General features: G+C 32.1%; 1 protein-coding gene across 1 annotated transcript in view; it reads left to right on the top strand.

The window, feature by feature from the left end:
* Positions 1 to 1,126: 1,126 nt before the first annotated feature.
* The window catches only part of LOC145296941 (stress-associated endoplasmic reticulum protein 2-like), a 29,468-nt gene continuing 15,243 nt past the window's right edge, over positions 1,127 to 15,351 (top strand). The window contains exon 1 of the mRNA XM_080143146.1: positions 1,127 to 1,578. Coding sequence (XP_079999272.1) covers positions 1,495 to 1,578 — 84 coding nt within the window. The 5' untranslated portion in view covers positions 1,127 to 1,494. The remainder of the gene's footprint in view (positions 1,579 to 15,351) is intronic.

Below are 15,351 nucleotides of genomic sequence, written 5' to 3'. Positions count from 1 at the left end.
TTTATGGCCAATCGCCTGAGGCGCCCTCACCAAGGGATGCTGACGGGGCTGACCAGGCACTTTTTGCAGGCCAGAGTGCTCCTCTTCTGAGGCGCTGACTTCTCAATTCTACTTCCCGACCCTTGTGTCTACTTTCTTGCAGTGGGAGAGAACTAAATACCGCTCAGCTCTTTCTAGAATAGAGAACTCAAGGTAGGTGATAATGTGAATATAATAATTTTTTCACATGGCATTGCTAATAACACAGCGGTAACGGTTCGCAACTGTTGACAATGCGCTCAATCGGGTCTTGAATCACTTTTATTTTAATCGCCACAGTGAAGAGCTGTGATATGACGAAACAGCTGTCAATGGATGAATTTAAGATAAATGTGTTTATCTCAAAATCAACAGTTGAACAACAAAGGTTGCTCCTTCAAAATTTCCTCCATATTAAAAATCAAAAATAAAGAAAAATATGTGTCAATGTGCGTACTCGTGACAAAAAATAAAATTGCGTACACCAAAATCTATGTAAATTGATTAAATAGTTTTATTTTTATAAAGAAAATAAAATTTTGTGTCTCAGCGAGCAGCGACGATATCGCAACGCCATCTTGAAAACAAGGGAAATAACTCCAAATAATTAAAACTTTACGAGATTAATAAAAGCCATTTTAAACATGAAGACATTGGAAAACACAAATGTCTTAAAAATCATTTTCTCTATAAAAATCAAACTATCAATTTAGGTGATTTTTGGACTACGATATTTTCTTTCCGTCACGGCTATATACATTATACGGAGTTTTCTTTATTTTTGTTTTTTAATATAGGGAGAATTCTGAACAAGCGCCTAAAAGTTCTCACTAATTAAAATGTGTTTTGTTGTAGTTATGTGTGTATGTATGTGTCCGTCAATGTGTATATCAGTTAAGAATGAAGAATTACGTGTTCAAAAATTTACTATAAAAATATAAATGTTTAACTGTTCGCTTTAAAAAAAATCTATTTATCAATTTTAATCAAATAAATAAGTTACAAAACTCTTAAAAAGATAGCATAATAAAATATTAATTCAAGCACTTCTCGTCTTCCATAGACTGCAGAAGTAGATCGCTTGATGATACAACACAAGTATATTTCTGACTATCATTTCGAATTATAATCGATTTGTCCTGTATTTTCGTGTGTAAAATTTTAGGTTTTATATAAAAAGAAGTTATAGTTTTAAAAAATTGTTAAGTTTTTCTTCTTTTTTAGTGAGGAACTATTTGTTTGGTTGCAATAGTGACGTGGCTTATACGTTCGTGAGTCGGTCCCATTGACATTTTATTCCTTCTTTTTTAGGTCTTGTTCCAAACCACACCGATCGTTCATTGAACTCGCATCGATTTTTTGAGATTTAATTTTTTTTTTTTTGAAAAACCAATTCTTCAAGGGAAGAACTTTGAGACGACAAAGAAGACCTTATTTCCCATCTTTTTTCCTCTCTCTGCACTTCGGTTTTCGATCATGGCCCCAAAACAACGGATGAGAATTGCTAACCAAAAACACAGTCAAAACGTGGCTAACCGTGGTAACGTCCCAAAGACACTTGTAAGTAACAAAAAATGTACACGATTGGGGCTTTTTATCTTACCCCCTTTTTAATATTTATCAAAAATTAATTTTTCGAATCTGATGTCCATATGTTTATTAAATAGTGAACTTGATTTTATGGTTTTTAATAGATTTCGGTTTAAACGTCCGTTTTTAGTTTACCATATGTGAAAAATTTAAATCTTGAGGTTGTGGCCATAAACTGGGGGATTATTTTATAAAGCGGCTATAATTCGAAATCGATCCCCGAATTTGTGGCCAATTCCTTGTTTTGAAAGAAAGGAGTGGTCTGTTTGTATATATATATATATATATAGCAAATTTTTATTTGTTCACTTATAGTAACGACCGTTTTAAAAATTTACCCTTTTACAGTTTGCCCCAAATCGGATTAGTTATCTTAAATTATGGTAAAAGGGGCATAAAAGACTATTTTGAACTCTACATCCGCTAACTCCCAAGTTTTTAAACAAATTATTTTTATATTTAAAAGTCAGATTTTTTTTTTGGTAAAACTATACAAACACCGTGACAGCGAATTAACCCTGCCCCTAACCCCTAAACCTAACCCTAAACCCTAACCCTAACGCTGTCACGGTGTTTGTATAATAATACCTTTTTTTTTTCATATGAAATTAAATACTTCTTTGCTAATGCAAAGCGTGATGATCCGCTATTTAAAAAAAATTTTTTTTTTTTTAATCATATTTCCACGTTTTAATTAAAGTTTTTATTATTATTATTATTATTCAATTGTAAGGTTAAGGTATAGAATAGGTGCAAAACACCCTCCGCATGTTAAGAATGGCTTTTTAAATAACGTTATTTCAGCACGGATCACTCTCTGTATGAGTACTAATAATTCATATGAAACCGTTAGATTCGTATAATTTGTTTTTAATTTTATATTTTAATTAGAAAAAATATGTACACCAAAACATTTTGTCAAAAACTTGCGGAAGTCGAATTCAATTGCTTTTTCTGCCTAATTTAATTCACAATTGTTTCGATTTTCGAAATAAAAATGTGGGTTTGTATTCAAATACACATAATCGAAAAAGTTGTCAAAAAAACAAAAAAAAAAAAACAAATATATAACAAACAAATGTATTTTTTCTTTAAGTCCTGAAAATGTCATCCAAATTTGTGGTTTTCATATTTGGCAGCCAGGTGTTTCGTTTTGTTATTCTCTAAATTATAAAGCGTATTTATTTAAAAAAAAAAAAAAAAAAAAAAAAGGGGGGGGTCAACCATTGCGCAGTACTGCACTGGTTGTCCAACCTGCAAAGAGTGTTCTGAAAGCCGTTCTTAATATGGGGAGGTTGAGATGTTTATTTGGAAAGGCATTTTATTTTCAACCTCCCCATATTAAGAACACCCTTTGCAGGTTGGATAACAAGTGCGCATTGACCAAAAAAAAGGTTTAAGAATTTAGCAGAGAAGCTGACAAACGAAAAAAAAAATTCAAATAACACTGTTATCAAAGACAAAGTTACTCTGGACTTATTTAACCGTGTTGAAATACATTGGAACCCTGATATGAGCCCCCCTCCCCGGGGTGGGGGATACACCACTCTTATATCCGGGTTAACAGTCTCTAATTTGGGACCAGAGAAAATCTGGTAAATTTTTACGACGTGCCCCCCCCCCCGCGTATTATACACGCACCCAAATCACCCCATGTTAAGAACGGCTTTCGAGGTTGAGTGTTTATTCCGAAAGCCGTTTTTAACATGGGGAGGTTGGGCACATCATAAAAAAATTACCCAAAAAATTCGATTCTTCTATATCCGGCTTAACGTTATTTAGATAATAGCGCGGTACAAGTGCATAAGCACCTACAAGACATAACTAGTCGATAAATATCGTCAATATCGTTTACAAATGATCCATACTTAACCTGGGGAGAGGAGGAGGAGGGTGTTTTGTAACTTTTGTACTTTCACCTAACAATTTCATAAAGATATGGTAAAACTTTAAACTTCAATACTATTTTAAAGATAGCATGAGCACCAGTTATCTGGATAAACTAGTTTTAACGTATTTTAAAGCTATTATTCGGTAAACAAAACAAAAAACGGTGAATTGGTCACTTGAACATTTATTGGGTGGATTCCTACCAATATTTTGGGACATTTGAGCCATTATTGACGTTCTTAAGTTTTAATTTGTCAACTCGACACTTTTTTTTTTTTTTTTCTCGAAACGAATAAAAACAGCTTTTAAAACACAAAACTTATCGAGGTAAATAGAAGAGTAACTTATTTTGCCTTTGGTAACATTTATTTGTTATATATTTGAACATTAGAAAACAAGTTTGTTTTTTTCTTTAGGTTTTGTGTTGGGCTAGCAGGCCACAAGTATCGATTTTTTTTTTTTTTTCGTTGACTTTTCTGCTAAATACAACAAAAGACGTTAACCATGTTTCTGAAATTTTGAGATGAGAATTGGCAAATGTGTGTTTCAGCGGCGTAAATTATTTGACAAAAACTTATAAAAAATTTTTTGTTTGTATTACTGTACACATAGATTCGAAAAAAGTTGTCAAAAACAAATATATAACAAATAAATGTTATCAAAGGCAAGATAAGTTACTTTTCTACCAAACTGGATATATTTTTCGTGTTTTTATTCAATGTAACATGTTTATTCAGCCCCCAAAACATAGTGTTTACCGATGTATTGGAAAATTCAAGATGGCGCCAGACTCTCTTTTTAACACGGTAAGTTTGGGAAAAGGTGTTATAAATAATAAACTAGACAAACTACTATTAAAAACCCACCGAATATATTTCAACCGATGTCACGGTAACATATATTGAGCGAGTTTCTAACAGTATTTTGTCTAGTTTTATATTTATAGCACCTTTTCCCAAACTTACCGTGTTAACGAGTCAGACGCCATTTTGAATTTTCCAATACATCGGTAAACACTGTATGGTTTTCGAGCTGAATAAACATGTTACATTGAATAAAAACACGAAAAATATATCCAGTTTGGTAGAAAAGTAACTTATCTTGCCTTTGATAACATTTATTTGTTATATATTTGTTTTTTGACAACTTTTTCGAATCTGTGTACAGTAATGTAAACCCAAAATTTATAAAATACATTAGACCCTAAGGTTGAAATAAAACGTGAAAAAATTTATTTTTTTTCAACATTTTTTTTTATTAGACTAAATGTACAACAATCGAGGCCGCCAACTTGTTTTGAAATTTTGGCCTTTGTAAGGATTGCCAAATTGGCCTTTTTGTGGCCAAAGTTGCCCTCAAAAAAAGCCTATCTGGCAATCCTTAGGGTCTAATGTTTTATAGTATAAAACATTATGGTTTTCAGTAATAAAAAAAAATTAAAGTCAATTATTTGACAGATAAATTTATAAAAAAATTTTTATATAAATTATAGGTATCTCAAATGTTTTATAAATTTGTTAAATAATTTGTCGCTGAAATAAACATTTGCCTGATAATTTATATTGTATTGGTTCGGACTCAGTCTTGCTTTGGGTGTTATTCTAGCAACGTTTCGACAGATATAATTTCCGACCTTCAGAGGTACGTGCAAAATGAATACCAATGCTCAAACAAAATGAATATTTTGACCAAAAATTAGGAAATTAACCAATTTTAATGAAATTTTCAGTATTTATCAAATGATCACAGAATATATTGAACCCATTATTTTTATTTAAATCTTAATGGAAATGTATTTTGTTTAAACATAAAATACCTATGCTAAAGTTATGGTTCTCAGTAATAAGAAAAATTTAAAAATTTTATTTTTATGAAAATAAAGCATCCTAAAATATAACAAAAAAATTTTTTTTACAAGAACATTATAAAAAAGCCTCTAAAGTCTGTATTAATGAATTCGATATAACTCAAAGAAAAATGAATTTCTCGAACTACCGATATTACCATTGAATTAAGCATTGTTTAATTAATATTTTCACACAATAATAGCAAAACATTTTTTTTAATTACAGGTTTTGCATGATTTTTATATGTAAGATTTTAATAATTTCTTTACTTGAAAGAATGTGATAACTATTATCAAGATACACCTGAAGTCAGATCGGAGGTTAAAAAACTAGACACCTCAAAAGCATGTGGACCCGATCTCATCCTGGCTGTGCTATTAAAAAAATACTCCATTGAGGTTGCTCCAGTTCTCTCCAAACTTTACAACAAATGCTTTAACGAATCTAAGCTTTCCTGACTGCTGGAAAACCGCTTCTGTGGTACCAGTTTTCAAGAATTCTGGCGAAAGAACTAACCCATTTAATTATTGCCCCATTAGCCTTCTCCCGCTTTTCGCCAAAATATTTGAGTCTTTAATTAATCAAGCTCTAGTCCATAACCTTACAGCTGCTAAACTGACTGACAATCAATATGGATTTAGGCAAACCCATTCCACAGCAGATATCCTAACTAATCTCTGAACGCATATACCGTTCACTGGACAAAACAGGGGAGGATAGAGCAGTAGCCCTCGATATATCTAAGGCTTTTGACAAGGTATGGCATGATGGTATTCTAAGGAAAACTAGATCATATGGTATCACTGGAAGAATACATAATGTAATTAAATCCTTAAGAGAAAAATCCAGGTTATCCTTTATGGTCATACATTTAAACAATGATATATATGCTGGAGTACCTCAGGTCTATCCTCAGACCTTTATTATTCCTGATAAAATTGTCTCTGAGATGGGTATATTTGCTGATGACACCACTCTCTATAGCAGGCATGAGGGGAAAACAAACGAACACCTATCTAAGGAAATGGCAGAAACACTAGAGGATAACCGCCAATCTGTAGTGGAATGGAGACAAAAATGGATGGTCACATTCAATGCTACCAAGACTAAGCTTGTTTCCTTCAATAACTACAAGAAATCTTCACTACCACAAATAGCAATGGCCAAGAACACATTGCCTGAAAGTACTTCCTTTAAAATCCTTGGCCTAATGTTTACAGGGAACATGAACTGGAATAGATACATTGAGAGCATTGCCAAGGCTGTTGCAAAGAAGGTGGGCTCTCTCTACCGTGCTAGAAAATTACTTGCGCCTGAAAGTATCCTGTACCTCTATAAGGCCACCATTCGCCCATATATAGAGTACTGTTGTCACATTTGGACTGGTGCATCTACTACTTGTCTCTCATTCCTTGACAGGGTTCAAGAGTCGCCAACCTGATAGGTCCTGAACTATCATCTAAGCTTCTGCCTGTTCTACAAGTACTTTAATGATGAATGCTCTGACGAACTACAAGCACTTGTACCCCCTCAACGTGAATACCGCTGACAAGCAACTAAATCCCACCCCTTCACAGATCCCTAGGTCTAAGAAAGACTTCTACTCCAATAGTTTCCTCCCCCAGAACTTCTAGACTTTGGAACTCCCTTCTGGGATTCTGTTTTCTCAACTGTACTGACATGCAGAAGTTCAAATGTAATGTGAACAGACATCTTGCTACTCATCTCCCTTCATAATACCCTTGCAACTTATGTCCCCGATAGTAGCCCCTACTTCAAAGTAGCACTATGCCTTGTTTGGGGTGAAAATTGAATAAAAAAAATAAATTAAAAAAATCTTTTAAATGCATCGATCGAAACATCACGGGATTAACACAATATTAATTTATTTTATTGCGGACTATTATTCTCATCTTTATTGGTTGTTTTACGACGTTTCGGCCAACTATTCCTCTGGCCTTCGTCAGGTGGTAACCGCGACGGATAGGAACTTCGAATCTCCTAACTGCATTCTCAGCAATCACTGCCATCTGTAGTTGTCATCTCACCACGTTTTGGCCAAGTAAGCCTCTGGCTGGCTTTGAGTAGGATTGAAACCGCTTTCTTCAGACAATGCTCATCTGGAACCGTAGATTCAACGTCTCTATCAACTGCGCCATGGACCCCGAAGGGCGATCAAGGTTGGATTTTTTTGATCTTATAAATCCACATTTATTCATTATCTGATCTTCCATGGTCGGATCCGTACCGAATGGTATACATATTATTTTCATTGGAATTCATTATTGAGATGAGTATTATTTATATTAATTTTATTGCGGACTTTGTCAGGATTAGTTGGCCGAAACGTCATAAAACAACCTATAAAGATGAGAATAATAGTCCGCAATAAAATAAATTAATATAATAATGCTCGTCTCAATAATGAATTCAAATTAAAATGTTAACACAATAGTCCGAATAATACAAAATGGGTACTTATGCACTTATTCTACTCTGTTGAAATAATGTTAGAAATCCATGGCCACCAGTGATAACAAAGGAATTTCATTGCTTAATATTCAGAAAACTACTTGCTTGTAGAAAATTCACATGTGATATTCATTTTCAGCATACCCGAAAACCTAGAAAATTTGTCCTTTTTAAAGGTGATTCTTAAGGTGGAAAGTAAATAAATTTACCGAAACCCCTTAACATGGGGAGGACATTTTGTAGCTTAACTATTCTGTACTTTCACCGAAAAATTTCAAGATTTCGTAAACCTTGAATTCAACCTGAAAATACTATTAAAAAAATAGTGTGGTGCATAAGCACCTACAAGACATAACTAGTCGATAAATTAATATCGTCAATCACATTGTTTAGAAGTGATCCATCTTTATTTCCGTCATGTAAATTGAGTGGAATACATCACAATAGTTTTACTTAAACGATGTTTTTTAATAACGTCTTAACTCCTAACTTTATCCCATTCACGGGCAATATGAATGGGAACAAATACATTGAGGACATTGCCAAGGCTGCTGCAAAAGTGGGCTTTCTATACCATGCTAGAAAATCGCTCACCAGAGAGTATCCCATATCCTTACAAAACCTTAATTCTCCCATGCATGGAGTATTTTTGCCACATCTAGCTACCTTTAGTCTCTCCCTCTTAGACAGGCTCCAAATTTGAATTCTTGCTTACTTTCTTTTATTTAAAAACTAGCGAGGGGTACTACCCGGCGTTGCCCGGGTGTTTGTAGGTGTGTGTGGAAACTCCGGGGGGGGGGGGTTAAAAAAAAAAAAAGTATGAGGATCAAACCCGAACCGTTGAGGCAATAAAGTGTGAAAAAAAAAAAAAAACTTCTGACGTTAACCATTGCCCCACCGCGACATGCTAACATTAGTATTACGCATATAAAGTGTCAACATTATTCGAATAAGGAAAATCAAAAGATGATGACCGAATTTGTCCTGATGTTGTGATTTTCTTTTTTCTTTATGTTGATACATTTCAAACATGCTTTTCTCAGGTTTACGTGTGTAATACTAAATTTACTTTAGATCGAACTGATTCATCATTTAATAAGAAAAACAAACGTTTCCAAAACCTATACGGAAGTTTCTCGCATCTTGCTCTAGCCGCGACCATTAACATTTGCCTTTTCCATATACATTTGCCAATATTGCTCTCTTTATGGAGCTCTGTAATCTTATTTTGAAAGGTATGCCATATCTCTGAATATATATGTCTGTATTTCCCGCCTATATTTCCTGAAAATACACACAGAATGTTTGTGTTTTTTTTTTTTTTTTTTTTTTTTTTTTTTTTAATTGTTTAAAATAAGGAAAGACAAAGGTGAATATTTTATTTTATATTTTCCTATCAGCTATTAACTCGGGTAACACTGGATATTTATGTATCGATAAAGAAAAATGGAAGTCGTGAGAAACCACACCACAAGAAGTTATCACCTGATTTTAATATGAAACAAAACTAAAATAATGCATTAAATTAAATATTTAACTATTAATTTAGCAACCTAATTATTTTACAACTTAAAATAATACTGACTCTATAATTTTAGGTTTAAAGAATTACAATAGTTCTAAAACAAAATTATAAAAAGAATTTGATTTTAAATTCATCCCAATTTCTGTGGGCCTACAACAGCCTCCATATGCACATTTGAAGTTGAGGAAGTGAATTATTTCCGTATCTCACACTATTACAAACAAGTAAGAATAGTGAAATTAACTTTTTATGGTTTTTAACATTTCGGTTTAAACTTCGGTTTTTATTTTACCATATGTGAAAAATATAAATCTTGAGGTTGTGGCCATAAACTGGGGGATTACTTTATAAAGTGGCTATAATTCAAAATCGATCCCTGAATTTGTGGCCAATTGTTTTGAAAGAAAGGAGTGGTCTACAATTGGACCCCCCCCCCCGAAGTACTCTAACCACTGTGCCACAAGTCCTTGTGGACGTTATGAAAAATGAAGATGAGAACAGTAGTTCAAAGAACTTCAAATAATTCAAAGAATCCTCATCTCAAAATTTCAAAAACTTGGTTAAAAAAGAAAAAAATCTATGAAAACCTAAAAAGCAACCAGAAGGGAAGTACAAACTAAACGAAAAGATAACTAATTATCCATAAAAATAATTTAAAGGTGAATCTGCGTAACTGATTCTACCGTTATGTCTTAATTTGCTTCGGTTTGTGTCGAGCCGTTATACCGCTGCATTCTATAAATTACCTTTTTGTATAAACCCTAAACAATGCCTCAAGCAAACTACATTAACCAGTTTTTAAATAACTTTAACATTTGTTTCAACAATTGTTATTTTACATGATTAAACTTTACTTGTGTAATTGGCAGAATTATAACCATGAAAATTCAATTGGTCACATTACTATTAGTCTTAGACCAACCGAATTTTCACTGCATAATAAATAGTCTTACCAAAGCCAAAAGCAGTTTTAGGCTGAAGATTAATGGAGTTGTTAGTTGGATGAATAATAGGATTTTTAAAAAATTATTTTTTTATTCCTTCTAACTTTTATTTCGCCAATATATTCTGTCCGATTGTCATAAATTTGAACTACTTCGTTTTATACTTTTTTTCCCCTTTATTCCTGTACTTTTTTCACAGTACTTTATTAGTATTTTTGTATCTTCCCTATTCTGTCCCAATTTATATTATCTTTTTTCTAAATTATCAGCAACCTTTCTGCTTCTATATACAGATCTCCTTTCTAAACTCATTTTCTTATGCCAGCTTTATTGTAGATATATAAACCTTATTTTTTCTTTTGATGAAAAGCATTTGGCTTCAAAATGCCATGCCTTAGAGGCTCTTTCATTATTGGTCTGATAAGTTTTTAACTTTGAGTTCTCAAGTTCCTTATTAAAGAGGGGAGGTGGACTCGGATTTAACAAGTCAACAAAACAGGTGAAAAGTGTAATATAAGGAACAGTTAGATGCGCGCACACACACACGCACGCGCACACACGCACACAGTTACTAAAGGCAACATAAGTTACTATCTTATCTTGATAAGATATTTTATGTTTAATTTTAGTCATCTCCCCACCAAAAAAAACAAACGTAGTGTCCATTTTGAAGTTAACATAACTAAATGGCTGACCTTAAACTCTGTACAAGGACCCTTGATAATTACTCCAAAATCGAAAATTAAATAATACTGGTAGAACATTAGATTTTCGCATGATTAGTAACATTTATTGAATGTTTCTATTTTAATTTTCGATTTTTGAGCGATTATCAAGGGTTCTCGTGCATTAGGGCCACTAATTTTGTTTTTGTCTTCCATTCAGAGGTCCTGGATATGACCTTAAACTATACTAGCTGGTGAGGCCCCTGCTTGGGGGATTTGGGAAGTGTGCAGCCACCCCCTTAATTGCCTTTGCTCCAATGTCCACTCTGACCCGGAGTGGTAGTACCTGTTAGGGTCCCAACTATGGGTTAAATAGAGACTGACTTTAAAAAAAAACAAATATATTCTATTAAAAGATTTTCTTCCAAAATAACTGGATTTGGCATTAAATAACCTGAAAAGGCTTATGCCATAAAACAACCAATCCATTCACAGAATGGAGACTTTTTCTTTTGAGGAAAATAAAGTTTTTAAAATTAGTTAAAACGTAAAGAATCCCAATAAGTAGAATGAAGAATAACTTTTGCCTTTGGTACCCCCCCCCCCCTCTTACTGTCCTTTTCTTGGTAGAAAATGCTTTAAAAGTTATAATTTTCTCCTAAATTATATCAAAGAACCCAACAAGTCGGACATATTGCTTGTGTAAACAGTGAAGTTAATAATTCTCAGATTCCACGTCACCATCCTTGTGACCTCTGACCGTGCTACTTATGAGGGGGGGGTAAGTTTTTCTTTCTCTTCTGCACACATATGTTGGATGAAAACGAAGTCGAATAAGAACAAAGAATTAAAATGTTGATAAAGACTTAAAACGTTTTTTCAAAAAGGAAACAAATAAAATGGAGTGTCTTTAATCCGCGGAGTTAAGACATACTTTCCTCCTCATTAGAGGAGAGGAGTTAGCAAAATGCAGAATCAGATTTTGCTTGCAAAGTATTTATGAAACTGCAAAAGCCATAGAAAATACTTGCATAAAAGTAAAAAAAAAAAAATAAATAAATAAAATCAGTGAAGCATTGGGGGGGGGGGTGAAAAATGATTTTACGAGAATTGATGTTCGAGTGACGAGTGGAGGATCCAAAGGTAAAAAAAAAATCCAAAGGCATCCCCCAGAATTCCATGAAATAATTCACAAATGGGTACACGAAGAAAAAGTTAGTCCGGGATATTATAAATTGTTGGGAGAATGAAGAAAAAGAGGGGTTTTAACACTTCACTATTTTTTTTTTTTTTTTTTTATAAACAATATCGACTGGTGGAGAGGTCTCTAGTTACTTGTAACTGGCTGACCGAAACCGGCTCATGTAAAACAAAAGTATATCTTGCCCTACTTGGGTATAGAGCACTCTTATATTAACCTCATTAAAATTTCATAGGTTGTTTCACTAGCGGTATCAGAATTTTTGTAGGAATTTTTGACACCCCTAACACTAAACTGCGAATACAATATAAAAATCTCGGAATTTCTCTGTTAAAAGTGGGTTATTTATTTTCTTTATGGATTATACTTCAAAAATAAACTATTACAGTTGTTTTAAAAGTAATAGAAATATTTTTTTTTTTTTTTTTTTTTTTTAAACAGTAATGAATTTTCCGAACTCAATATTTTTCAATTTAAAAATTTTAAAAATCTATCAAAATTTTTCTATTGATTCTATTTTTACGATATTTTCAGGGTCAATGTGAAATTTTATGTTCTTTCCAATAAATCGAATATAATATTTTAGACAAACGTTTTTTTTTTTTTTTTTAAATTCACGAACCCCCCCCCCCATCCCAATTTTTAAGTGTCTATTAAAAAGTAAATACTTAATTTAGTAACCCGATGAGTACATAATTATTTACTCACAAATTGAAGAGAAAAGGTCAATACATAATCAAATTAAAAAAAAAAAAAAAAAAAAAAAAACAGTGTTCTTTTAGAATTTTACCTGTAAAGTTTGAAGTTTAAAACCTTTTTTTTTTAAACCACGTTATTTGTTTTTGTTTTTTTTGTTTTTTTTTTTTTTTTAATGGAACCTTGGTCCTTGGTCCTTGCTCCTTTAATTGAAAAAAAAATTAGGGCTTGAATTACATTTTTCGAGGAGTTATAAGCTTGGAAAGACAGGGGGTCGAATAATTCACGCCTCCCATTTTGTAAATGTCTAATAATAATTAATTTAGAACCCGATGAGTACATAATTATTTACTGACAAATTGAAGAGAAAAGGTCAATACATAATATATTCAAATTTAAAACAAAAAAAAACAGTGTTCTTATAGAATTTTACCTGTAAAGTCCGAAGTTTAAAACCTTTTTTAAAAAAAAAAAAAAACACTTTTTTTTTTTTTGTGAAATCTTGGTCCTTGCTCCTTTAATTGAAAAAAAAAAAATTAGGGCTTGAATTGCATTTTTCGAGGAGTTATAAGCTTGGAAAGATGGGGTGGAATTATTCACTATTTTTCACGAAATTTCTGACACCGCTATTGTTTCACCTCTGTAAAATATTAACTTGGAAAGGTAATTAAATTATACAAATTACCAATTACAAAATGTATTGTTCAAGGGATAGTGAATAATTTCCTTATGTCATAAATAAATTTTCGGTACTCATGCACTTATTGAACCATGCTGAAATGATTATTTAGAAAGCCATTCTTAACATGGGGGGAAAGGATGGTGCTTATTCTGTACTTTGACCTAACAATTTAATGAAAGATATAAAACTTTAATTTAAAAATAGCACTATTGAATAAGTGCACAAACACCATATTTTCATGTAGCAGGTTGCCCGGTCGTAAAATGTGTAAATATATTTTAATTTATGCAGATTTTGTGTTATAGAGCCAATTCTCTATTGATTATTATATTGTACCCAATATATAGTGGTTTCAAAAGTTTTAAAAATGATTTGGGTGCCATCAGCTAGAATGGAAACAAACATAGCTCTCCAACCTTTATTCATCATCTGAGTTGATATGCATATCAAAATTTAAAAAATTAACGTTAAAGATATAAACGCATGCGTACAAATAACATTTAGTCGATTTACACCTGCCAAGTTCCAATTTTCAATTTTGACCTATTAGCTATTTTCCAACTAAAAACCAAACAAAATCAAATTTTGTTCCACAAGTCCGAATCCCTTATATATATATATATATATATAATAAACTTTCAAGTTTATATACAAAAACTTGAAAGTTTGGTAGCCTGTTCCGCGCACACCTACACACAATTCATTTATATATTACTGTATTTTTTCTTGAATAGGATTGTGGTGAGATTTAAAGAAAATCAAATTGCGGCATCGAGAAGGAAATCGAAGCGAACTAGATTGTCTTAAATTTTGCCAAAATTCAAGAGCAACAATTCAATTCGATTTTGTTTGTATTCAAAGTAATTAACTTTTTAATCGCTAAAAATCTTAAAATTTGATTTTTAAGAAAAAATAGTTGATCAATTAAAGTGATTTTTGGAATTACATCTTCGTTCCGTAGGCATCTCCAAAACAATGTGAAAAACGGAGCGCATGTTCCCGTGACGTCAGATTTGTGTGAACTATGCGAACTATAGAAAAGCAGAAGCGACTTAATTTTTTAAAACCTTTTAAACTGCAATTAATAATCTTTGTTATAATTTTGTTAGGTTTTAAGATTTACAGTTCAATGATTAATAATATAAGTATTTGTATATGAAATACGGTTTTACTGAATGTTCTTTTGGTTACCTACGGGCTTCCATATTTTTTTTTCGGTAAGAGACGAACAAAATATGAGGGGGCTACAAAATGCTTAATATTTGTGCAATATTTTCAAATCGGTTTTAATCTGGCGATAAAATAGCTGACAAGAGCCATGTTTATGTAAAACTTTATATTTAAAATTTTTTTAAACACAATTAAAAAATCTATGTAACGGAACATTTTGAAATGATGGAATTTTAATCGTTTTAATCTTTTAAAAATGGATAAAGTTTCTTTTTCTTGGCAATTCAACTGATTATAGTATATATTGATTCGAAAAAACGCTATTTAAAAAAAAATAAAAATAAATTGCAATTTTTTTTATTGCAACTTCAAGGTAAATTTTTGTTCAGTATGTGTATTTAATTTTTAAGATATTTTTGACGACTTGGAATGTTTCATAATAAATAGAAATGTCGATAGATTTAAATATATTGTTCGAATGTCGAAAAAATAAATATAGGGGGGGGCACGCACTAAAAATATATTTCCCCTCATATATTTTACGGAAACTGCATTTTATATGTAATTTCATTCTAAAATGGATAAGTATCGAAAATTTCACGAAAATCTGACCATTAGTTGATTTTTGGGTACTTGTACAGTTTAGTCAAG

This window comes from Euprymna scolopes, chromosome 17, assembly GCF_053919585.1.
Source record: "Euprymna scolopes isolate OS-2025 chromosome 17, ASM5391958v1, whole genome shotgun sequence".
In the NCBI taxonomy this organism is placed as follows: Eukaryota; Metazoa; Mollusca; class Cephalopoda; order Sepiida; family Sepiolidae; genus Euprymna; species Euprymna scolopes.
The sequence above is the reverse complement of the archived record's forward strand: the minus strand, read 5'-3'. Positions and strand labels throughout refer to the sequence as shown.